This window comes from Diabrotica undecimpunctata, chromosome 3, assembly GCF_040954645.1.
Source record: "Diabrotica undecimpunctata isolate CICGRU chromosome 3, icDiaUnde3, whole genome shotgun sequence".
Classification (NCBI taxonomy): domain Eukaryota; kingdom Metazoa; phylum Arthropoda; class Insecta; order Coleoptera; family Chrysomelidae; genus Diabrotica; species Diabrotica undecimpunctata.
This window is the reverse complement of record NC_092805.1, coordinates 14,358,329-14,384,538: the sequence shown is the minus strand read 5'-3', so window position 1 is coordinate 14,384,538 and position 26,210 is coordinate 14,358,329. Positions and strand designations below refer to the sequence as shown.

Sequence of the window (26,210 nt, the reverse complement as noted above, 5' to 3'; positions counted from 1 at the left end):
GTTTGCCGTTCGGAGAGTTTCGTCTACCCGAGAGACAAGGAGGTAAAACGTTTAGTTTGATTTTAGCTCATCCAAAAGGTGGTCTGAAAATTATTTTGTTGTGAAAACACTCTGTATTTTAATAAATAATAATCTTTTAGCTAATTTATGTATTAAGTATAGTATAATATAGTTCAATAGACGTTTAGTGAATAATTTCCGAAATTATTAATGGTCGAATTTGGAGTATCCAGTGTTTGGTAACAACTGGGTCCTACGACAACACAAAAAGTTGTAAGTATGCTTTTAGTTTTCTTAGGGTGTTTATTGTTTACATCTTGCATTATTTCGATTTATTTTGCCAATAATTTAAGAAATTAATAATATGCTGCAAGAAAACCGAAGATTCCCACTGAAACCTTAGAAAATTGCGTTGTTCATAAAACACTATGTGTGTGTTAGATAATATGATCAATAAATCGTTTTTAACTTAAAAATAACTTGTCTTACAAGCAACTTTATAATAATAAATAGTCTCAATGACACACTTTACCGTAATGTTTACTATTTTTATACTTAGTTAATTTGACTATTTAATATTTTAAAATTCAGAATAGACGGGAACCTTTTTTTAAGTAGTGTTCTGTATCTGTTTACATACATTTTTCATTTGATTATGTGATTTCATAGTTTGATTTTTGGATAGGTCAATCAAAAAAATGGTAAACATTAGCCAAACATCTGGGGTTTTAATTTTTTCCCTATATCCTGTTGTTTTATTGGGTTTCTCACGGAAGTATATTTATTATATACAAATTCGGAGAATTATTTGATTGTATGTCGTCAATATTATCTTGTATTAAGGAATTTTGAATTAAAATTTGACAATGAATGAAAGTTTCTAACGATAAAACAAATAAAAAGTTTTATCCTTCTCTTCCTTTCCAAAATTCGCTGCGCAGTTAAAAAAGGTCAGGGTAGAAAATAGGTACGGTCCAATTATTTTCACTATTATTTTTTTATTGATGAATATGAGTTTATATGGTTGAATTATTAGCTGAAGTTTAAAGATCGCTTAAGCGAAGAATATGTTAAGAATTTTTAAGCATATAGATTTCAATTAGAGCAATAGTTTTCATTAATTCTTCAGGTTCTTCTACGTAAGGCAGTTTGGGAATCATAATAGCAGTTTTACCTTCGTTAGCGACAGTTCCATCGAGCCACACGTTAACCATTGTCTCAAAGTTTAGAGCCAATAGACTTTCAGTGATTATATAGTATCCAGAGCATTGCACAAGCACTGTCAATAATATCTTTTGCTTATTATTCTGGAATTTATGTGTTGAAAGGGATTTAAGAGCAAATTCTAATCTAGATTTCATGGTATCGTAGGAGTAGAATTAAAGTCCCCTATATACTACATCCAAGGAAAACTAGTATGAAAACAGCATTGAATAACAATCGTGATATCAGAGAGATGACATAAAATAAATATTGAGTACTTGTAGATTGTACATTTCAATGGGATTCTCGGGTCTCTTAATTTTCCTCATAAAGTGAAAGCGAGTTATGTGCTCTATCTCTACTCTTTCTGAGGGAGTATCAAAGTTACGTACTGATTGCTTCTTTCGAGAACACATGTCGCCTTCAATCTAGCAAATGGTTGAGGCAATGTCGAATTTTTTCACCTTTATCTTAAGGTGCCTTCTCCATTACTGAAGGTTGGCTATAACTACAGCAAATTGCTCTCTGTCTTGAGCTGTTCTTAGTATCGAATGTGTGTCCATGCCTGTCCAGTCTCTTACATTCTTCAACCAGGAGCATTTTCTTCTTCCTGGTCCTCTTCTTCCTTCAACTTTCCCTTCCATTATAAGTCGTAGGAAGTTGTATTTTTTCACCACTTGGCGTAAAATTGTAACTTGATCCACTTAAATCATTCCCCTAAGAAATTTTGGAATGATACGGATGGAACTTTATAGTCATAAAGTCATCCGGACATAATGAACTAAAAGTATGTAAATTTTTTCATATATACACCTAGTTTTAGTCTATCTAGGCTTTCTAGAAAAGCATATTATCCGTTTAGGAGATTTTTGGTTCCCTCTGCATCTTCGTAAAATCTAAATATTGTAATGTTATTTTCCCATTTTACACAGATAATATTTTCACAGTGGGAAATGCTTAGTGTGATTGTAATAACTATTTTGCTTTTATTTGGTATGCGGTATGGAGTATATTTTCAATATACTACACAAAGTTTCTTCCTACATTTTCAAACATTTCCTGGTTTGGTTCTTGTCCGATAAGCTGGCAGTTGGAGGGATAAATAAACAAAGTTGTGTCATCATGGCACTATTTTATGTTGATGTTTTCTTTTACTTAATGTTCTAAAACATCCAAAGGCTTATCAATAAGATGAACTTTATATATATTTCGAATATTATTTTTCAAAAGCATTTTTGAAGTATTTTGAGCAGGTCATGGTGAGACGACATTTCTATGATCAATTGAGAAATAGCTAAATAAGATTAATTTTGTTTATTGATTGTACAAATGTCCTTCAGTGACTTTGCATCTAATATATTTTGCATTCAAGACTGCATTCGAAAACATACTTCCACATTGTGTCTGGTTTTTGGCCAGTTTATTTTCATTCGTTTTTTATGCGACCCGGTGTTGTTATTCTCCGAAAAAACAAAATTATTCATATAGCAACAATGCATATCAGCAAGTGTTGATGCAGTTGCATTATCCATAAATCCCAAAATTAAAAATACAAAACGAAAATAAATATCAAGTCAGTGTTGGTAGCTAGACGTCCGCGGAGGGGCAGGGGTGCGCGCGGCCCGACCTAAGCACGACCTACGTCTCTGTTAGTTGTCGAGGTCGGTGATCGTTGAAAAAAACGCCGAGCGGAACTCCACGTGGAGGCGAATGACTAAGGTCGAGAGCTCGTGTACATTCAATGGGCGATTCGCGTATGTCGTCGAGGTCGCCGAATAGAAACTCCGCAGTGCTTCGCCTCGATGCACCTTTCGCCTCGTGTCGCTTGTTTTTACGCGTGCGGTGTTGTCGACTCGGCTGAAATTTATGTAGATATAGGGAAGTACGATCGTGCTTGCTGCATTTTTAGTATTGGTGTTGACTATGAATGTTTGGGAAAGGTTTATGTACCAAAGGCGGTCCTTGTTCGGGGGTGGCGGCTTCAACGGACAATATGGTAAGATGTTTACGAATTTCTTTTGTTTGCGATTCGGGCTGGTCAGGTCTTATACATACCTGGAGTTTATTCAACTTAGTCGAAATATGTTTGCAGAGTTCCAAATAAAACATTGTGTACATTTTTTAGACAGTATGTTCCAAGTATAATCCAACAATAAGTGTGTGTTTCTGATACTCATCTATTAGACAAAAACGAATTGTTTGGTAAATAATATTTACAAAAAGTTGAAATATTTGATTCTTTATTTTTAATTCAAGTGTTAAAATTTATTTCCACTGCTATTATTTGTTTATTATTGTTGTCTCAAAATAATTTTTTATTACCCCTTTTTGGCGTTTTTTTTTTTCAAAACCGACTGTAGTATTGTTTGAAACAAACCACAGAGCATCCATTATAGAACTTAGTATCTTTGGCGGGAATTTTTCCATACGGCCATATTCTTTTTTAAATTCAAATTCTTTATTTTTATCCACAATTTTTATCAATGTTTTGCATGTCAATTGTCAATGTTTGCTGTTTCAGGATCTGACTATGGTTCAAAATATATTCTGTTTATTCTCATATATTTAATGTTATAATATCGTATTATAAACAATTAATTATGCTAAAAAGTCTGTTATTCGTATAAAACTCTGTCAATAGGTGAACAGTGCTAACAGGATTTTTTCTTGAATAGTCTTGTTAACTATGTAAACAACTCCGTATATTTGCAATATTGTTCAGTATTGCGCCTGCAGATCTCGGTTAAACCTTTGTATAAACAATTCTTTGAATGATAACGCACTCGTCAATATTTTCGCAAATATTTAAAGGTTAATAGAAACATTTTGTTACATTTTTTCGATAATTTACGTGTTTTATCATTTATAAGAATTTTATTTTTTCAAAACCCCGTTAGTAATGTTGATGTTGTTTTCATCTAATCTCATATAGCAATTCAGTTCGCTTATTTCATTGCAATGTTTGTTTTACATAACATATTAAGCAATGGGTATGAAGTAAATACTTTGATAGTATGGTGAAGTAAATATTTGTAAACCTTGATTTTTGCTGAAGATCACACATAATGATCATGCACAACGCACGTCAAGGAATTAAATTATTTAATTTTGTACGGATTTTTTATCGATGTTTGTGTAGAGCCTTTTTCAGTTTTTCTTATTTTAACCACTATTTGTTAGTTATTTTTTTTCAATAAATAAAAGCATCTTTTGTGTAAGCCTACATCTATGTTTACAATAGATCTAGACTTGTTAAACATGTTATTATTCGTTTCTTACCTAATCAAGTTCTAATACACCCGTTCCAAGTATTTATGCGTTCGCGAATAATTATCCTGAAGATGCATACAATATAATTGGACGTTTGCTTGTCCCTTTTACTACAAAAGTGATATTTGAGTGAGCAGTGTTCAGTGAGAGCATCTTTGATTACTCAAGTTCAGTTTTTTGAGTGTTCTGATGTAGTTTTTGCCTTTGGACTTGAATATTTTCCCAGCAGCCTACAGTAAGTTCTTCTCTCGTTTCCGGACATCTTCTATGTTGCGGCTTTTTAGGATATCCCAGAATGATTCTAATCCGATGAAAGAAGTACTAGATTATTCCTTAGCAAGAATATTATTATTTCCAGTAATTCCTTTATTGCTTTTGCACCCATAACAGCATTATTATGTTGCTTAAGGGACCGTTTGCAGTTGCAAGATTGTACGAATTCGTTATAAGTTGTAGATGTCAGAGTTTTTAGTGAAAATTAGCTGTATTAAGATAATAAAACCTTTTAGCTCAGTTGGAGCTCAACATTTTATTGCTAGCAATTTATCAGGGAATATTCTAGGAGTATTTCCGAGTTTAACCCACGCCCCTTTATGATGATATTTAGGGGAAGTTGGAGATCTTCTTTTGAGGACAAAACAAACCTTGTTGGGTTTTAACACATAAAATCTCCAGATGTTCTTCAGATTGTTGGGAATATCTAGCATTATCTCATTGCACACATGATTCCTATATAAACTAGTATTTGCAATTATGTTATTGATTCTTGCTACGTTATGTTGTTGCACCAAACCAACACAACATGGGCAATTATGGATCTGAAAACCGTTTCGGGACCTATGTATAGTGTATAGTTTAATGATGATGATTGAGAGGTGCGCATTCCACGAAACAATATTTTACTGAATGTCCTTCTTTGGAACACCAGGTATCGCAAAATTTTTGAGACACGGGTCAGTACTGAAGACCATAAACGGCCCAGGAACTACTTCAACGGTACACAGAAAAAGTCGATGAATTTTTCCATTGGAAAATTAATTTCCATGAAAATTTGAAAATTGCCATAGTATGTTTTCGCTATAGCGGACAACACAACAAAATGCAGTATCCACGAGTTCATACATTATGGATTCTTGTCACAATTCCTAGGTATCAGTAAGCAGTTAAAACGGCAACCTTTCTTTTAACTTTTTAATATATTTGGAAAAGAGATAAATGAGGTTAACGATTCATATTATAAAAGTGATATGTAAATAACATTTTAATGATCCTGTCCATCTTATCTTTTTATTTAAATACTCCGAATAATACGTAAAAAATATGTGGCTGCTACCTCCTGCCATAAAAAATACGCACTCATCTTCCATCTTCAGAAAACTAGGTTGAATCCAAAAATAGTGTACAGAAGTAAATATCTCCCGAGGTCATTGTCCTTTGTTCCATAAACATGATACCTAAGTGCTTAAGTCCTATCGGTTTTCTAAAATTAGATGCAAGCATGATAATTAAAAATCGTAGGCAGCATTTTAAGAACTCTTCGGTCTATTTAGGTGACTTGATAGTTTTTTCTGTACCGAGTGTCCCAATTCGTTAAAAAAAATCGTAAATGTGCTTCTATTGACTTCTACGTGAGAAATACGTTTTGTTGTACTGATTAAGAATGGATTTTTTTGGTATCTAGGTAACATCTCCATTTTTGTCTTAATGTTTTCTATTCTACGTCCTACGTTGACTGATGTACACTAATGAAATAAACGAACTTTTCTTTAGCATTGTTATATTTTAGTAGTTTTCATTAATCAGTTTAGGTTTCTATAAACATTTTCTTAACAATATCTTATGCAAAAGTAGTGGACACTGTCATAAAATGATGTACGAGTAAGATGATATTATACTCGAGTGATTGAAGCTGTGCAAAATATGTATCATGGATGGTTGACGTTGAGTGATATGAAGTACCTCAAATGACGTTCAGTCACAACATTCTTCTTCTTCCTTCTTATATGTAGGCTTTAAAGCCTGTTTCTTCTTCAATATTAGCCTCCTAAATTGTTTAAATTATCGCACCATTTTTTTCTTGGTCTGCCAATACTTACTATCCTATCCTCTGCCATTCTACTAATGTGTTCGTTCCAGTTCTGTTTCCGTTTTGTCACCCATCCATTTATGTCTCCTATATTGTTTCATGCTCTTCTTATGTTTTCGCTTCTCTCCCCATCCAACAAAATTTTCCCTGATATTCGTTGAAGTACATCTCTGTTGTTTCTAATAGCGGTCTCGTTTTAGATGTGCCAGGTCTTGTCTCCGCCGTGTATGTTAATATAGGTCTAATTGCTGCTTTGTAGATTCTTGTTTTAGTGTCTTGTCTTAGATATTTGTTTTTCCAGATTGTATCATTAAGAGATCCTTGCTTTTAACCTTTGCTGTCGTACTTCTTCTTCAACATCTCCGTAACTAATTCCCAGATATCTAAACCTTGCTTCCTGCTTTATTATTTTCCCATCAATTTCCATTTAACATCGTAGTGGGTATTTAGATGTTGGCATACATTTGGTTTGAAAAAATTTCACTTAGCACTCTCGAAGCTATATATAGAAACATTTTCTTTAGAAACCATTTGTATCATTTTTCGGAGTAGATGAATGTACTGCACAATTTTTTAATAATTTAGTTGTAATTTAAAAACAAGAAATTCCAAAGGAACCTAAACAGAAACTAAATGTAAAAAAGCTAAAAGATGAAAAGGTCAAAAACCAGTTAATACGAGAAATAACAAAAAGAACAAAATACAAGAGAAACGAGGAAGAGTTATGAAGCAGCAAAGAGAAAAGCAAAAGAGACCTGCAGAAAAAAGGAATGAGAATACTGGGAAATGAAGTTATGGAAAATCATAAGATAAGCAAAGAGATTAATAATTTTTACCAAGAGGTCAAAGTCAATAAACCTACGGGCTCCGGAATCGCATGTTCCTACAAAAGTAAAGAGGCACGCTAATGAGTGACTTACCAAGAAAAGTAATTGAGAGCCTGAGGAACTGCTAAATCCAGAGGAAAATACCAATGAAATACAACCACAAACCGGACCAGAGAAAAACAATAAATGATGCCGAAATAAACGAACCATTATATCAGGAGTTAGATGAAAGAATAAAACAGCTGAAGAATAACAAGAGTCTAAGAGAAATTTAAGGAAGATGGACATCTTTTACTCACACGACTAATCAAACCTATTAAATCGAATTTGCAAAAATGAGAAATTGCCACAAGGCTGGAAAAATGCATCCATATACACGATCTACAAAAAGCGTATACCAAAATTATAGAGGAAGTGCTCTATTAGATTGTAGCATATAAGATATTGGCTTTATTAATAAGAAACCGACTAACAAAGTATCAATTGGAGATGATAGGTAAATTTCAGGAATGGTTTAAAATATTCCACAATATCTACAAACAAAATCTAGGTTCTAGAAAAATGTATGTTCCGTTTGCCCCAAATTATGTTTTTGTTAAAAAGTTTGGTATAATTGCAAGCTGTAAATGACAACGCCGCATCGATTGAAATCTTTACAAACGATAAAAATAACATATCTCGTCCGTTGTAAACAATCATAAAATGTCAATATAATATGTAAGCTGCAATGAAGTAAAGTATATTTTTAGTTTTCTGAGTAATTTGCGACCGACGAAATTAGAAATCAGCGCATGACCTTAGCCAATTCTCTGGAATCTGTACAAAACCGCAGTTTTTATTATTGGCTAATAGCAAAATTACATGAAATTGCATTAGAGAACATCAATCTTCGGTTTGAATGAGTCTCGTAGAATTTTATTCGGAATTCCGCGGTAAGTTGGCTGGTGCGTGTGCCACTTCAGCCAACTTTCACTGTTTTTCTCTGTGTAATGAGCACTTTGTGTCTACTTTCTCCTTGATATTGAAGTATAACAAAAAGGTCAGCGCTCAAGCCGAATATTTCGTTACCAACAAGAAAACTTCTCGGTCCATTGTCTCTTTAATTTCAATTTATTACTACTTCGAACAAGTTGAAATAACAACTACATATAATAGATACATTTTATCGTTAGTTGCTAAAGGAACATCGATTTTTGGAAGTTTTATAAAAACTGTACCACAAATTTAGTAAAATATTTTCAAACCACAACTCTTTTTCCACAAAAAGGTAATAAGAATCTTCTTTTTTTGTTTCTTGATGGTAAATTCTTCTTCTTCTTTTTATGTAGTCATGACTCTGCCTGTTTTTCAATGTGGATCCAGTAAGATGTCCTTCCATCGTTTTCGTTGTCTTCCTACTGATCGTCTTCCTATTGGGGAACCGTCTCTTGCTGTCTTTACTACTCTATTTGTTGTCATTCGGCTTATATGATCGTTTCATTCTACTCTTTTATTTCTTACCCAGTTCTTGATGTTCTCCACCTTGCAAATACGTTGTATATCTGTACTTCTAGCTCTTTCCCATAGTGTCTTACCATCAATTTTTCTACGTGTTTTCATCTCTGCTATTTCTAACATCCTTTTTGTTCTCTCTGTGACAGTGTCTTTTCTCTATTCTCTATTGGTCTGATGACTGTTTTGTAAATTCTGCTTTTCATTTCTTCGTCAATATTTTTTATTTCTCCATATTGTTTCATTCAGACAACTTACAGCTTTTTTTATTCCACTTATGTTTCGAGTTTTCCGTAGCTAGATAATGTGATGCCTAGATATTTAAACTCCATCACTTGTTCTATTATCTGACCTTCCAGCTCCAATTTTCATCTTAGTAAATGTAGAATGTCTGGCCACAAAGAAAATCAAATCGGAAGATGTGTTAAACAGGGTTATACAAAAGAAAAAAGCCTTTTGTTCTTTTGTATATTCTTTTAGGCTTTACCACTTTCTTTAGTAACTTTTCATCCATATGTATAAACCATTCAAGTTGATTTATTTCTGTTTTGGTGTCTGAATGTACTGAAGTAAATGAAATATTCGTCTAGATCGTGTAGCATTGAATGAGAATGTTGTAGTCTATAAATTAATTAAAAAATATGAAAGGATCGAGACGTTAGCTTATGCAACGTTTGCAAAAGGGGGCCACGCATAGATGAATATCTATCAGACACGTCTACTATAAAAAAAGTGGAACTCGTTAATAAAAAACGCAATAAAAATAAATTTGGGTTTTTAAAGACGTCACTGAGGTTATAATATTCTATTTAATTAATTTATTAACGTGTTCAATAAAACAATATTAAAATATTTAAAGGAATTTATATAAATGCCGGTTAAAAAAGAAAACAATTTTTATAACACCTCATCTTGTTGCTCTTTGAAGATTTTCTGCCCTCTTCAACCACCCAACCGTGCTATAGAATGAAAATAATCCCATCTTTGTTTGATTTTCCATATGCACATGAGGCTTACGTTCAAATCTGCAGCAACTTGCTTTAGTGACCAACGTTCTTCGAGTTTGGCAATTATTGCTCTTGTTGTTTTTTGCGCGTCATTTCATTTCATCATTTAGCGACATTTTAAATGTCATCATGACATTTAGCAAATCCGTACGACACTGCAATTTTACAATATTACAATGTAAAAATGAAGGTGTAAACTATTAAGTGGCCACAGCTGTACAATAAACCAATTGACTTCAGTATGACAGGTATAAAGAGACGACTTCCAGAAAAATAGAAAGGAATGCCTAGGTCAATAAACTTTTATATTAAAAAAGAGATAAAAAATTATCGGTCAATTCGCTTCATTGAAACCAAGACCTTATCGCTACTTTTTATGTATTTTTAAAAATAAATATAAATAAATTATGTACCTACTTGTCGAATATTGTTTACGTGATCTCGAAACCTTTATCCCCACGGACAAATATTTGTTTTTTTGTTTTTTTTTTTATGAACTACCAAGTGTTGCTGTAGGACTGGGAAAGAGGTTTTTGACCCCCACGAAAATAATAGCTAATTATCACAGATACATAACGTTACATGGCAAAATACGCAACGGAAAATTTGAAGATTATATAAACTGTTTTTGTAATTGTATAAAAGGTTAATGTGATATGTAATTCATTAACAAATAACCCCATTAATATGTACTCAAGATTTTGCTTGTTGCCTAAAATAAAATATAATTTTTTTTCTAACAGCTCTGTGTTTGTTGTCAACTCAAATGTCAACTGTTTGACAGTTAGTTAATTAAAAAATACTATAGGGGTTGAATAGGCGGAATAGGCACATTTGAACGAAAAATCCTTAGACATATATATATAAGGGGGTAAAGGAAAATGACATATGGCGCAGAAGATATAACTTTGAACTATACACAGCATACAATGAACCCGAGATCATAACATCCATAAAGATCGGACGTCTGCGCTGGATGGGCCATGTTGAACGAATGTTGGAGACTGAAACACCAAAATATATTATGAGGCAAACACCAGTAGGAAGAAGGTCAAAGGGAAGACCCAAACTTAGATACATGGAACAAGTGGAACAAGATCTGAAAACACTTAAGATTACCAACTGGAAAAACAAAGCAAGGAACAGAACAGAATGGCGGAAAATCCTAGAACAAGCCAGGACCCAGAAAGGGTTGTCGAGCTACTGATGATGATGATGATAGGGGTTGAATACAAATATTCATTATCTAAATTACATTATCTGATTTTTTTTTGAGAAACTGCTTTAAAAAACTTCAGTTTGATGTACCTATTATATTTGCAAATACTAAATTAAAACTCACTACATTAACATGAATTTTGACCTGAACTCATAAAAAAACAAATAAAAAATTAATTGGGAGACCCACAATTGATGCTAAAATTAGTTCTTATGTATTTTTTTAACATATATTTACATACGATTAATAATATCATTGTTAATTAACTGCTAAGGGCTTCGTTTTTGACCCCATTCAGGTAATAAACGAAAATAAAATAGAATCTTATAAATGCGCAAAAAATTATATTGAGGAAAATTAGCTTCATGTGGAAAATACGGCAATGAATTGAATAATTCACTCGTAATGTGACGTTTGCTGTTCTGTTATTAGTTTTCTTTCGTTTATATTATGCTATATCCCAACGAATTGAGCTTGTTCTTTCCAATTTGACATTTAATAGTATCTTAGCTACTTAGCTCGGAGTAATCTGTGGTCGTTTCTTATTGAAAATTTGTTGAGTTCTTCGATGTCTCTTTGATTATTTATTTTCTGTTTGTTATGCTTTAATCTATTTCATTTTTAACACTGCCATCTGCGCTGATCCATGTCCATTTACACTGAGGCTTTTTATCGAAAAAAGAGTTCATCATGAATACATTTTCCTGGTGTAAAAAGTTCAGCATTATTTGCCCTCGTCTCGTACATTTGCCCCCAAAATATATTATTCAGACTGAAAAAAGGTGCTTTTACAATGCTTTATTTATAATCAGTACACTTTATGAATTTGCTGTTTTAGTACGTCGCAATTGATGTTGCAAAACTCCGGCATATTCGGTGCTGATAGGCGGTAACTTCTTATTGAATTCGCGTGATTGAATATACTGGATTCTAGGGATCATTGTACTATAACTCACGTCTTACCGCTTTTGACAATTCTCAGATGAATTTTTTTGCGTAAATATCATCTTCTTCAGGTGCCATCTCCGCTACGGAGGTTGGCAATCATCATAGCTATTTTAATTTTTGAGGCAGTAGCTCTAAATAGTTGTTTTGAGCTGCATCCAAACCATTCTCTCAGGTACTTAGGCCATGAAATTCGTCTTCTTCCTATGCTTCTTCTGCCATCTATCTTTCCTTGCATTATGAGTCGCAGGATGCCATACTTCTCGCCCCGCATCACATGTCCGAGATACTGTAGCTTTCTTTCTTTAATTGTAAGTTCAACTTCCTTCTCTTTACCTATTCTCCTCAGTACTTCATTGTTCGTAACTCTATCTACCCAGGAAACCCTCATAATTCTTCTATAGGTTCACATTTCAAAGACGTTAAGTTGTCTCATTGTGTCTAGATTTAACGTCCATGATTCCACTCCATTGCATAGTACACTGTATACTACGTAACATGTTGTTAGGCGTACTTTAAGAGCTAATGTTAAATCTTTGCCACATAGAACCTTTTTCATTTTCATAAAATTAGAACGTGCTTTTTCGATTCTGACTTTGATTTCTGCAGTGTAATTAATCATTATTTTCTGTTATAAGTATTCCTAGGTAAGTGTACTTTTTTACTCTTTCGGTCTATAAATATCATCTAGATAACTGTAAAAAGCTCATTGTTGAGTATTTCTTCTACCTTAAGTTCTACTTATTAACCAATCGAAGAGCTTTTATTTTTTCAGTTACTATTAGATAACGATGTCTTTAATCTTGAATGGTAACTGACATTGCCCGTAATTACATTCCTTCATGAAACTTTCTTAGAGTTTGAAACTAAATCTAACAAATCTTGATCAACAAGTCTTTTATATCCTCCAATATGAGTCATAAAAACTGTCTATCCATAATTTTGAAAGGGAGTAAAGTTAAATAGAAGGATTTTTGGTGCTATTTTTCATGCAGACACTTTCAATACTTTGTTTTTTTTTTCATATCTTGCTCATCTCACAAATTAATCCAAATAAGGGCGTTTCTCTTTATTTTTTGCTAATATTCGTCATTTTAATAGTCGATACAGTTTTTTATTTACCTATTTTTAAATGTGTGTTAATTAAATCGTTAAAAAAATATTTGTCTTGTTCCCTGTATACATTTCATTTGGAATTGGTGCAGAGAAACCATAATAAATAGTCCAAACAGTATTAACATCTCCCACGAACGTTTTATTTTGGCTTTCATCATTGTGATACCTGTTTTTTGTAGTGTTGTAGTACTTAAAAACCGGCGCATCCGAAAAGTAAATACCTTTTATAAAAAGATCTTCGGTGGCATTCAACCCGAAACCCAAACAAAGAAGTTAATACCCTCATCAGGTCTAACTTGTCCAAGAGATGACATCCAGTGAGAGTTTCCGAGCATCGAGAGTGCAACGACACCGAATATACTTCCCCTTTTTCTTTTTTTCGGCAGGGCCCGCTGAGGTCGTCGACCTGCCCAAAATCCTGTGCGTGAAACCCCTCTCGCCCTTCCCCCGCCCACGCTATGCACACGCATTGGGCGGAGCTTAGGGTCTAACGCACGCACTCTCGATTGTCATTTTTTGAGGATGCATTTTACGCGTTCAACGCATCTTTACGCACTCTCTTAGTGTCTTTCTGTTGGTCCCTTAGACTGGTTGTTAAGTTTCTAGTTAGTAGTGGTAGGAGCCGAAAGAAATGGGCAGTGAGAAATTGTCGGAGGCCCAGGAGATTTTTATCAAAAATTTGCTCATTCGGTGCAAGAATGAAAACGAAAATGGTATGTCCAAAATCAAAAATTTTCTTCAGTTTATTTAGACAATTTTCGAAAAGTTATATTTTTTCCGGAAATATGACAACAGTGGATTTAAAAAATTCATTAAATTGTTGATTCAGAAGTATAATTATGTAAAGGTTAACAATAAATACATATTTCATGAATTTTGCAATAGAATGGAAGATTCTAAATTTACTATTTTACTTTAATCATCTCATTTTTTTTATAAAATAACATTAATGGTAACAATAAATTGTTCAAAAGCAATTTCTCGGATTTTCGGAAAATCTTGAAAACTCGACAACGGTGGACTTTGGAAAAAAATTAATTTATATTATTAAATGCTAAATAATAAAGTACAATCTAGCAAATTAATATTTAAATAAATAAATTACGTTTTTTAATTGTATAGTTTTATATAATATGTAAAATATCATATTTTTGGACTATGTTGACATGTTTTCCACCGTATTGGCATGTTATTTACCCTATTAGCATGTTCTCTGTGAGTACTTTTGAAAAATAATAATCCGGGTGTGTTTTACATTTTCAAGATTTTTTTTCTCAATTTTCAATACTTACACGTTTTTCCAAAGCTTTTTTTATGTATGTATCTATTCTTATTTTCATCTGTCTTGTCTCTTTTGTTTCGTCTCTTCAGAAATTTAATTCTTGATCAATATTTTGACATAAACTTTAGACATTTGTCCTGTTTTTAAGTTTTGCTCCAATGTTGCTTGAAGTTTGAACTGTTAACTATTATTTTGAATGCCAGTACTTGCTTTTAGGTGAATTATGTACAATCTATTTAGCATTTAAGATCGGACGATTTAGAATACGTTAATAAAACTACGAAATGTGAAATTTAATAAAAATATTTTCTTACATTTTTACTGCTATTGTCTTATGGTATTCGGAGTAGAATTTCAAAGATGTTAGGTTGTTTTCTGGGCCAATAAAAGTATGGAATTGGGCTTCTAGATAAAAAACACAAAATAACATCAATCATATTAATCGTTACAGTGATTTAATTTAATTTTCTTTTTGCTTTTCATACTTTAGTCTATATTATGTTAATTTGTAGTGCATGAGGATCGAATAATCTCATAAAATAACGGTAAAGTTTAAATACTTTTTTGATTATAGTCACAATCAGGTGATCAATTTCATTTTAGTTAATTACAGCGACACCTTTTGTAAAAAAAAAGGTCTTCGAGATCATTAGAGAAAAAAGGATTCTAATTATAACACGTCTTATCAATACATATCTCACCATGCTCAATTAGGTTCAGGTCTGGAGATTTTGATGGCCTAGAAATAACATCAATTCAGTTAGAAACTTCTTAATTTTTTGCTATTTAAATTTAAAAATAGTTAAAAAAAATGAGCAACCACTATAATATATACATCTCAAATCTGCGTGTTTGATTTATAAACCCGCAAAGAAGCTTTTAGAAATGTAAAAATTTGCGATAAGTGAGAAATGATGAAAAATAAATATCTACAATGACACGTACAAAAGAACAATCACAAAATATACAAAATACGCATTTCGAATGGAATGCATTCTAATAAATAAGTCACTGGTGAAAAACCTGTTAAAAACCACTGTCTCCGTTGCAATCTAATAGCTAAAATAGATAAATCAGATAGACAATCGATAATCTATTCAACTACACCCTGTAGAATATTCGCATAGTTACCGTTATCTACTTTATCTGCATCAGAGTATGTACGTAGTTGAAATGCATTTTATTTTACTGACCTTGTGTCTTAAAAATACATTTAACCTACAACTAGTCGAATGCATATGCATTACTGGTTTATAGTTCAATATCGTGGTTTTCCGTAACTTTTCCGTAAAGTCTCAATCTTGGTGCGATAAAAGTGCAAAGGTTTTCAACAACGCAATTAGTGGAACTTTGTACGAAGTTTTCATTGCTTTTTGAGAAAGAAAAATTAGATGTAAGTACGTACGTATTAGCTTACATAATGATAATAGTTTTATGAGATAGCAAATTAAATCAGGTAGGAAATTGAAAAATGGCTGCGCGCACTTTTATATCTTAAACAATCCTTGAAAAAAATCAAAATTATTTTGTCTATTATATGATTTTTAATTAATAGATGAATCAACTACCGGAAATACATCATATTTGTCCTTCAATACTTTGACAAGAGAATAGAGGAATTTTTTACCAGATCGAACGCAGACATTTTCTTGCAATAGTACATTTATACATTGAAACAGAAAATATCGGCGTTGAGACTTATATATTTTAGACAACTGTGTAATTTTTATCTCTAATTGAACAGTTCCGCTAGACATCTTGATTACTTTGGTGACAATGCTAAAAATGTCAAACAAGCAGAATATGCATCACCATGGAATTTCCGAAATGGTCTTTTCTAATCAGACAAATATTTCCGAAATATTTCTCAGTATGTTAATTGCTTTGCGTGAATTGAATCGACATCATCAACATCTTTTATTAAATTGTTTGTATCATTTTGGTCCCATCTTGGTCTTTCTAAATAATTTTTTCTACTTCCTTTCTAAATAAATTTCCCGCAATTTTAAGTCCCGTGCGCCTGTCACTCCTAAGAGGAAAATTCATTCAATTCGGTTAAACGCGGTGTTAAAAGATAAACTCTTTCCACCTTGTCCAACTCTAAGAAACGTGATATCCTGGTAATTAACAGTATCGCTTTTAGCTTGGTATTATAACGATTTTTACCAAGAGCAGCTTGGTATACTCAATGAAACTCTTCGAAATAAGACCGGTGATTTATAGGATGATAGGCTTAGTCTGGTTACGTTGTATTATCCATTGTCTTCTTCTTTGTTTGGCAAGCTTTGTTTATTTACTAACCGATCTATTAAGTGCCCAATATAGCGTTTAGTTATAATTTTTAAACGCATATGAGGGACATATTTCCAATACTAATAGGGTAGGTTTGAAAAAGACAGTTTATTCGCCAGCTTTATGTCTTTTTGTTATGTAGTTTCTTATATTCAGTTGCATCAAATGATATCTCTCGGTAAAATGTATCATTTCTTAAGCTTGATAATCCATATAGGCGCGTTTATCATTTTGCACTAGAGTGTCTTTGGCGGTATGTTTCAAATAAATATATTAATAGTATTCTCGGGGTTTACAGGACATCGTCTGTTGTTCATTCCTTACTTTCAAGCAAGCTTCATTATTCTTTTAATTTCTAGAAACTGATTTTCTGTATTTAACATGTTCCCTTAAATAGAACATTTTCTCTTTTTATAGCTCTACACATACAAATAAATAATTTTTCTTACTAGACAAATAGACAAACAATTCAAGACAGTTTAACTCGTTTAGACATTGCAACCATGACGCAAATTTTGGCGAATATTGGAACGGCGCATTCGCCAAATATTAGATTGCAACCACCAAAATTTAAAAAATAACTTTGTTTAGCAGAAAATGGTTGACTTCAATTAGTGCGGTCGTAAATATTATTAAATTTATCTGATTGGCCCTTTGTTAAGACATTGTACCTCAGGTAAAGCATTGTTACCTGAAACCGGGCCTTTTTGTACCATTATCGGTTAACCCAGGATGTTTATATTCGGTACTAATTGTAGTCAACCATTTACTACTAAAAAAACTTTACTGTACAGTGTACAACAAAAAACAGCAATATATTTCTAATAATGATATCGTAACATTTTTCAAACAATAATTTTTAAACATCGTTTTCTTTTGGTTACAGAAGAAGGCTGGACTATTCCAGAGATGGTCGGTTATTATAGCGAAGCGACTTTACCCATAGCTCAAGTTCGTACGTCCAACGAAGAACCCCTATCAGTGAAGAAACTCGTTTGCAGTCCCGATCTAACAATTTCCGCTGATCATTTCGCCAATAAATCAGCCGATTCCGAAGCCATCCAGTGTCAAGTTTGTAACAAGATGTACACTTCCAAAGTAGCGTTCACAAACCACGCTCGCACCCACGCCAAAGAGACTGAGGATCCCTACCGATGCAACATTTGCTCCAAGACTTTCGCAGTGCCTGCAAGACTGACAAGACATTACAGAACGCATACCGGAGAGAAGCCATTTAGGTAAGAAGAATACTCTGACATTTTCTAGTATCACCAAATACATTAATATGATTTCAATAGCATTTTTAAAATTTTTCATTATTAAGTAGACAATCATTCACATTTTGTTGTTCTACCTATCCTTTTGGCCCTTCTTCCGCCCTTGATGTACACTTTTAATTATATATTATTATATATAGACAAGACTAGAACAGTCATAAGATAGTTTTACAGGAAATCTTTTAAAAATATATAATACTTTTTTGATAATAATACCAAACAATTAAAGTTCTTTAAAATTTTACAAATAATTTTTTCCTGTAACCATTTTATTTAATAATTTTAGTAATTTTCAAAATTTGTTAAATATAATACATAATTTATTCATAGTTTACATTTTCATTCTTGTATTTAGGTTTAATTACTTCATTTTAATTATCAATTTATTTCATTATAATGGATTTAAAAAACAAAAAATTTCTTCTCTGCGGGGCATCGAACTCATCATTAGCGCGAAAAGTAAAAATTTTACAATTCTACTTACAATTTCATATTTTCTCACCTTATACACCTTTCTTGGACTTCTACACATATTTCAAAATCAAAATTAGCCAAGTCGATCCAGTCGTTCTCGAGTTCTTATAAAAAAGTTATAAAAAAATAAAATTTTATAATAAGTGTATGTTTGTATATTATGATAAACTGCTAAAGAAATAGCTAAAATAACTTTCTAGAAAAGCTAAAATAAATAAGGGGCAAGTTTTATACAAAAAAAAATAAACAAACTAAATTATCGATAGATTAAAGAATTAGTAAATCAGAGGGAAAGAATTGACAAAACATAAAAATCACTGGAATGAAATATTTACTAGATTCCTTTTCTTATATTTATTCCCGTAAGAGTTCTATCCTACATTACTTCATTTGTTGTCATATTTATTTTTCTTTCATCATTATATTCTAAAGTTCTATATTTTGTTTCAGATGTGAATTCTGCAGCAAGCCTTTCAGCGTCAAAGAAAACCTCTCAGTTCATCGACGAATCCACACGAAGGAGCGCCCCTACAAGTGCGAAGTATGCTCCCGCGCGTTTGAACATTCTGGCAAACTACATCGACATATGCGCATCCACACCGGTGAGCGACCTCACAAATGTTCGGTGTGTGCCAAGACCTTCATCCAGTCCGGCCAACTTGTTATCCACATGCGTACACATACGGGGGAAAAGCCATACGTGTGCACTGTGTGCCAAAAAGGTTTCACGTGCAGCAAGCAGCTGAAGGTTCATTCCAGGACGCATACTGGAGAAAAACCTTATTCCTGCGAAATTTGCGGGAAGAGTTTTGGATACAACCATGTGCTGAAATTACACCAGGTAGGTTTTATTACAATGACATTGACTTTTCAATTTAAATCAACTCATTTTCCCCTTTCTTTGAATGTATGAATAAAAAGTAGTTCCATATATTGACTGTACCAAATTCAAAACAAATAAAAACAGTAACAAAACAAAGTAATCACAAAATTTGAGAAGATTATCTATTTTTATGTTTTTCGTTATGACTCAATTTGTCTTTATTTTAAAAAGATGCGCCACATTAATTTTGATTTTCTATTCATCATCTTTTAATAACAAATTTAAATAGATGAGCACTAACAAATATTTCTTTGTTTCAGGTTGCCCATTATGGAGAAAAAGTATACAAATGTACTATCTGCAACGACACCTTCAACTCAAAGAAAAGTATGGAGGCACACATTAAAAGCCATTCAGAGAGTATACCTCAGCAGCCACCAACGCCACCGGCATCGTCAACTTCAGAATCGTCGTGTTCCAGTGGCAGTGATCTAGAAAACCCCAAAGTTTCTTCCCCACTACCTCTCATTCAAGAACCGACTGTTAACTACGATTACATCGTTTATGCAACGAGAGATAGAGGTTCCCCAACTGGGTATCCTACAAATTACGCCGTGCCTACTACAGGAGTCGAACTTCTAGCAGCAGCAGCTACAGTTACCGAAAGAGAAGAAGTTTACCGCAACACACAGGACATGGTCTTCAACTTGATGAAGACTAATCCCGCTGCACTGCGACACCCTGCCTACTTCTCCACGCCTACCGTCCAATACGCCCCTCTTACTGCTGGGGATGGTATAAGGAGGAGAGTGGAAGCTGTACTCGCTGCAGAGGAGAATCATTCCGAAGAAGACGTCATTATTACTCCTCCCAGCTCGAACCCCGTATCGCCTGCTTCCTCGTTATCACCCCCCGTGTCTCCCGTTCCCGAACCTGACCCAGAATTGAGTTTACCTCCCAGAAAAAGATCCAAAATGATCCTGAAATCGATGGAATCCAGCATCGACTTGTCGCCTGTTAGGTACAGCTCGGTGATCCAGTATGCCAGAGCTTCGTAACTCAGCGCCTAACCAAATCAAACTGAGAAGAACCTGCGAATTTTTATGAAGAAATAGATTATTCAAATAATGAAGAACTATATATTTATTAATAATAACTGTTAAGAGTAATTGTGAAGATTAAAAAGTATGTTTTGCAAGGAAAGTGCTATAGTATATATACTAAGTGATTTTGTATTTTTATTACGGTACAAAATATAACAAAACTTTTCGTATATTTTAAGCATAGAAAAAATTGTAAGCTATTGCTTCATAAAGATATATGGTCAAGGTTAGTTTTATAATCGTACAACTTAGCTTTATATATTTTGTATTGGACGTCGTGGATACAAATGGTGACTTTTGTTTTTCTGTGATAAGACTAAATGGACCCAACGTTTTACCTCATGGCAGTGCCTGGCCTTTATGCAATATATATGTATATGTATAGTTTTTTGGCGGAAAGAGTCTTTGTAAGTTCTCATAGGTATAGTTGGTTAACGTTTTAATATTGATTATTTTTTCGTCGAAACAATAGCGTGAAATGTTTTTTATGTTAATTTTTATTATCTAATAATGTAAATGTGTACTGTACTGTAAGTCTTAAGTCTGAGCCGAGGGTTTCCGTCGGGGAAACCTGTGGTATTTATAAATTATTATATTCCCTATCATGAGTGTAGTTGTAAACAATTCACATAAAATAAATTGTATTATGGATATTATATTTTCTTTTATTTAACAACAATCCTTATAGAAGTTATATTGGCTCCGTTTTATTTGGAATGTTAATGTTAATATGGTATGCTGCTTCTCCATACCTCACAGCTGCCAACTCTGAAAAATCAATATTTTACTTTACTGTCAATATTAAAAGGACTAGAAGTCACTCTTTGACGATTTATAAATTGAAACACCTTTGTGGACCCTTTTATTTTTACTGACATCTTATACTTCAAATTAACTAAATTACTGCATATTTTGATTCCGTTCAAAAGAAAAGAGCAACAAATAGTCAAATACTAAAAAATTTTAAAGGAAACAAGAAAAATCAAAGGTGTTTACAAAAAGTACAAGCTGATTATAGCCACAAATGTCAAACATGGAACAAAAAATTTCAGTTTAGCAGTGTTTGCATGTTTTTATAATGTGTATGCTTCAAATATAAAGAGATAAAGCATTAGAATATTATTAGAAAAGTACATTTTGATTATACTATGTTATAAATTCTGCAATTTTTGATATATATAAAACAAGAATGAGTAAATATTTGTTTCTTTGGAGATTAATTGCAGTTAATTATTATAAATACTTTTGCCAATTGTCCTTTGATAGATTAGGGGATAGATTTGGCAATCAGCAGTTACCAGATTGCAACAGATGTTTGCAATTAATCTCCAAAGGGACAAATATTTACTCCTTATTGTAATACTGTCAAATTCTAATAATGTGCAATACATTTATTAATTGGTACTAAAATTACTTTAGTTAAAAAACAAGTTTTAATTTAAAATTTCAGTAACAGAATCCACTTTATTTAAATATTTTTATAGTGCCCTCTTGTTTTCAAAGACTGAAGTTGTATATTGTGGTATGAACTTAGGATCGCTAAAAGTGGTGAATATATTATTAAAAGTTTGAGACATTATCACGTAGAGCGGTAAATAATTAGCTGTATCACAGATTCTATTAAATATCTATTCTATTAAATAAGCTAGAGGTCGAACTCTCTATGATATTATTAAGACGTAATTGAAGCCGGCTAGAGGGCGCTATTTTTCGACGGAAAAAAATAAGGGGGCAAAACATTTCAAAATTAAACTTTATTAAATATAAGAAAATTCAAAAGATCTAGGTTCTGTTAACTTGATTTATGATTTTTATCATAGAATAATGAAGTTTAGGACTTGCTTTATTAAACTAAACTATTTGTAAGCACCAAACGATTGTTTTATGTCAAAACAATGACAGAAAAGGTACCTATCACGCGGGTTTAATATTATACTTAGGTCTAGATGAGTTGAATGCCTTTTAGGAACTTTTCTTCTCTATTTTCTCCAACGACTGAAAGTTTTTATTTAATCATTAACTACGTATAAGTATACTTAAGTACATAATCACATTAACAAGCAATGGCTAGTACATCTGTTCTTTCATTTCAACACACATGATGGAGACCTGAATTCAAAACTCAGCAATGACAAATACTTCGTCATTGGACAGACAGACCACGGCAGCACTGTTTCAAGCTTCTAAGCTTTCATCAAGCAGCTTATTTTTAAAATGCTTTTTACAACACAATTTGGTAAATAAATTTTAAGAAAAAGAAAAAAGAATTGTTGAATTTGGATAATTATTACTTGTATTATATATTACAATAATGTAGGTATGGCAACAAAACAATTTATGTTTTTTATACAAAATTCAATAATGACTGATTAGTTAGTTCATGCCTTTTTTTGAAGTAGCATTTACTTTTTTCTCAGTTCATAGAGTCTAACCATAAGGTATCCATGGTTAACCATCTTACAGAGTTGGATACAGTGACAACTGAAGTCTACTACTTCAGTACCTACATAAAAACATTGCGTAAAAAAGGTTATTTACTACAGACAGAACAATGCCATTGACTATCTTAGCATTTACATTTACACACGAAACATTTTTGAAATTACCATTTGCCAAGAACAAGGCTTTTTCTGTGTTTTCCACAACTTGGAAAGTGTCTTTTGTGGTAATCACTAATCCATTATTTTTTAAATCTACTAACGTGCTAAATTCCGCAACAGAAGCACAAGAATCATCAAATTATGGTTTAAATAACCATTGATTACAATCTAAATACTTCAGTTTGGAAACAATTTTCCTTATAATAAATCCACACATATAAAATTAGGAGATTTCTCATCTACCAACACAATGTTCAACTCTTCTGGAAGCAGATCTATGTCAGTTTTATTTCATTATCTTCAAAAAATATTATTTTCCTTTTCTCAACTCTATTTGGAATACATTTTCATTGTTATTTAGATTATTCCATACAATATAATTGTCAAATGTCTCATCATTTCTGCTTCATTGCTGTCGAAAATTTTAATGAATTTGGTTTCTTAATAAAACCATACTTTGTCGAGTTTTTGAGAACAATATTTCTATCGCTTCTTATGAAAATTTATGTCAAAACATATTTATATCCTCCGACAGCAATCAATATTTTGGAATTTTAATACAGACTGACAAAAGGACAACTTATTACAAATCCTATTTATTATAAATGTTTTTCTGGAAGATTTATACAGTATGTTATTGTGTTCTGTTCTCAGAAAAATAGGTATTGAATAATGTCATTTGATTCTTTCTTAAAAAAGAATGATTGTTTTCAAAGATTGGTTTCTTATACCCTTTGGCAAATGGATTCCTACAATTAAGGAGGTGAAAGACTCCATCTAGGGCTGTAATAAACTTTATAGTTTGTTCACTTCTTTTAAATTCCTCTAATATTTGTACCAGTAAAAATTTAAGAGCATGTTCATTTATACAATAATTATTCTAAAGTACAAACCTAAAGATTAATAAATATGTGCATATTACAAAAACTATGTTTTATCTAATTATAATTTAAAAATAGCATCATATAAGTAAAAAATTATTATTTTTCGACCAGAAAATTATCTTACAAATCAATCCCACATATTATAATTATCACGGGAAACAAGTGAAATGTTAAACAATGTTTACATTTTGCCCCCTTATTTGTGTTTACCTAGCGGACAACACGCGCACTACACTAGGTCTTAGCGAGTAACTGTATGGACTTCATAGCTGTAAGTTCAGCTGCTCTCCAATAGATGGATAACATTCAATTTTTACCAATAGTACATTTACATTTTTTAACCAATAGAAAAGTCTATAAACCTCCTACCATCTACTTATAGGTATATAAAAATATAAGATAATTTGGTGTCCATCCTTCCTTACATGTTGGTAAACATTTAATTTAGTTTTCACTACGCGCCAGTTTTTCATACAAAATTTCCAATCTCCTACAATTTTGAATACCGTTAGGCCCATACCAATCTCTTAATAATATTTTTTAACTATTTTGATGAGGCATTTTAAAATATGTGGAAATATTTAATTCGTTTAATATAAAACTGACCAATTTTTTATAGACTGTTTATATAAATCGTCACTTTAAGTGAAATATTACTTAATCCGGCATCCGACACGTGAGGTGTGGGAAACCCCAGAGTTCAGAGAGTAACCGTTCTAAGTTCAAATTTCACTCCAAACGCCAACAGCGCTTCAGTAGCTTTCGAATAAATATTTTACAATCTGATATCTGATTGAGTCAGGTTAGGAAGTCAGTCGGCAACTATAAATTATAGATATACCGTGAGTGGTGTCGCTTTCAAGTTGTCTGGGCTTTGTCACACCCCACGTGTTGAAACTAGCAAGTTTATTTTTTCCGTTTTTATTTCGTACTTTGGCGTAATTTTCAGAGGTAAGCCACCCTATACATACTATTTATATTTAGTTAATCATAATTTCACTCTCGTAGATTTGGAAATAATTGGCGACTAATGTGTGAAAATGAAGACGGATTTATTGATCAAGATGATTCAGAGACAGAAGATAATGTTGACAATGTAAGTACCAACATCGATTATCCCGATATGGAACAAGAGCCTGATGAAGAGAATGTAAATCAGCAAGCTGTTGTAGAAAGTAGCAGACAAGGTTGTTATTATTCCGGAAAGAATGGAATGAAATGTCCATGTCTAAGATTCGATAACAAACAAAACAATGAAGAAAGAGTTAAGTTAGATAAACTAGCTCATATCAGTGCTTTCTTCGACAGGTTTGTGGAAAATTGCAAATCTGCATATTCTCCCTCCGAATTTTTGACAATTGACGAGAAGCTTGAATCGTTGAGAGGGAGATGTGCTTTCAGGCAATATATGCCAAATAAACCATCGAAATATGGAATCAAGGTACATGCATTAATTAGTTGACGCACGTACGAACTACCTACTCAATATGGAAGTGCATGTGGGACAACAGTCGGAAGGTCTATTCCGAGTTAGCAATTCCCCGAAAGACATTGTAGAAAGACTGGTTGCTCCCGTTTCTAGGACCAAACGCAATATAACGTTTGATAACTGGTACACTAGTCGTGATCTCGTAGTGAAGTTGCGTGAGACTCATAATTTAATTGCAGTAGGTACTATCAGGAAAAATAAGCCTAATTTGCCTATAGAATTCCTGTAAGGGAAAAGAAGAGAAGTTTTTTTCCAGTATATTTGGAATTCAGAACGGATACACTATTCTTTTGTATGTATCAAAGAAAGGAAAAGTTGCTTTACTTATATCTTCTCTCCACCATGATACAACAATAACAGATACTTATAATAAGCTGCCTGAAATTATTTCTCTTCATAATTCGATCAAAAGCGCAGTTGGCGTAGTAGACGAGCTACTACAAAGTATACTGCAGCACGCAACAGTCGTCGCTAGCTTTTGACAATTTTTTTCTCTCTAATGAACAATTTAACTTAAAGCCAGATCATTCAGACAAAACAACGATAGTCCTAACATTGCTAGAAGGCTTTTCCGAAGCAGTATCCGAAAGATTTTAGGTAAAAATTCCGAACCTCCTGCAAAGAAGAGGAAACCTAATCAGCAGGGACCAGCGGCGGCTCGTGGCCTAAAAAAGTGGTGAAGATAAGGAAAGCTTGCCGGAGCCAAAAGGAGTTTTGGTACCTACTTCGCGCCCAAATCTCATAAAAAATTCGTTAAAAAAAATGTTTAGAGTTTATGGCCCCAATAACTTGAAAACAGTTTTTAGGGCACTTATACTAGAT

The 26,210-nt window shown here is 32.7% G+C and overlaps 1 protein-coding gene across 4 annotated transcripts; it reads left to right on the top strand.

Annotated features, from left to right (window-relative positions):
* Positions 1-34: 34 nt before the first annotated feature.
* Positions 35-21,071, top strand: LOC140436473 (uncharacterized). Of its 4 annotated transcripts, none has more exons than XM_072525323.1 (4): positions 35-273; positions 17,625-17,976; positions 18,940-19,330; positions 19,633-21,071. In XM_072525323.1, exons 2-4 carry the CDS (start codon positions 17,648-17,650, stop codon positions 20,368-20,370), a joined length of 1,458 nt encoding a protein of 485 aa, XP_072381424.1. In that variant the 5' UTR covers positions 35-273; positions 17,625-17,647; the 3' UTR covers positions 20,371-21,071. The 4 variants fall into 4 exon arrangements, with proteins under 4 accessions (XP_072381424.1, XP_072381423.1, XP_072381422.1 ...); XM_072525322.1 differs by lacking the exon at positions 35-273 and adding an exon at positions 2,858-3,199; XM_072525321.1 differs by lacking the exon at positions 35-273 and adding an exon at positions 13,733-13,877.
* The last annotated feature ends 5,139 nt before the right edge of the window (positions 21,072-26,210 follow it).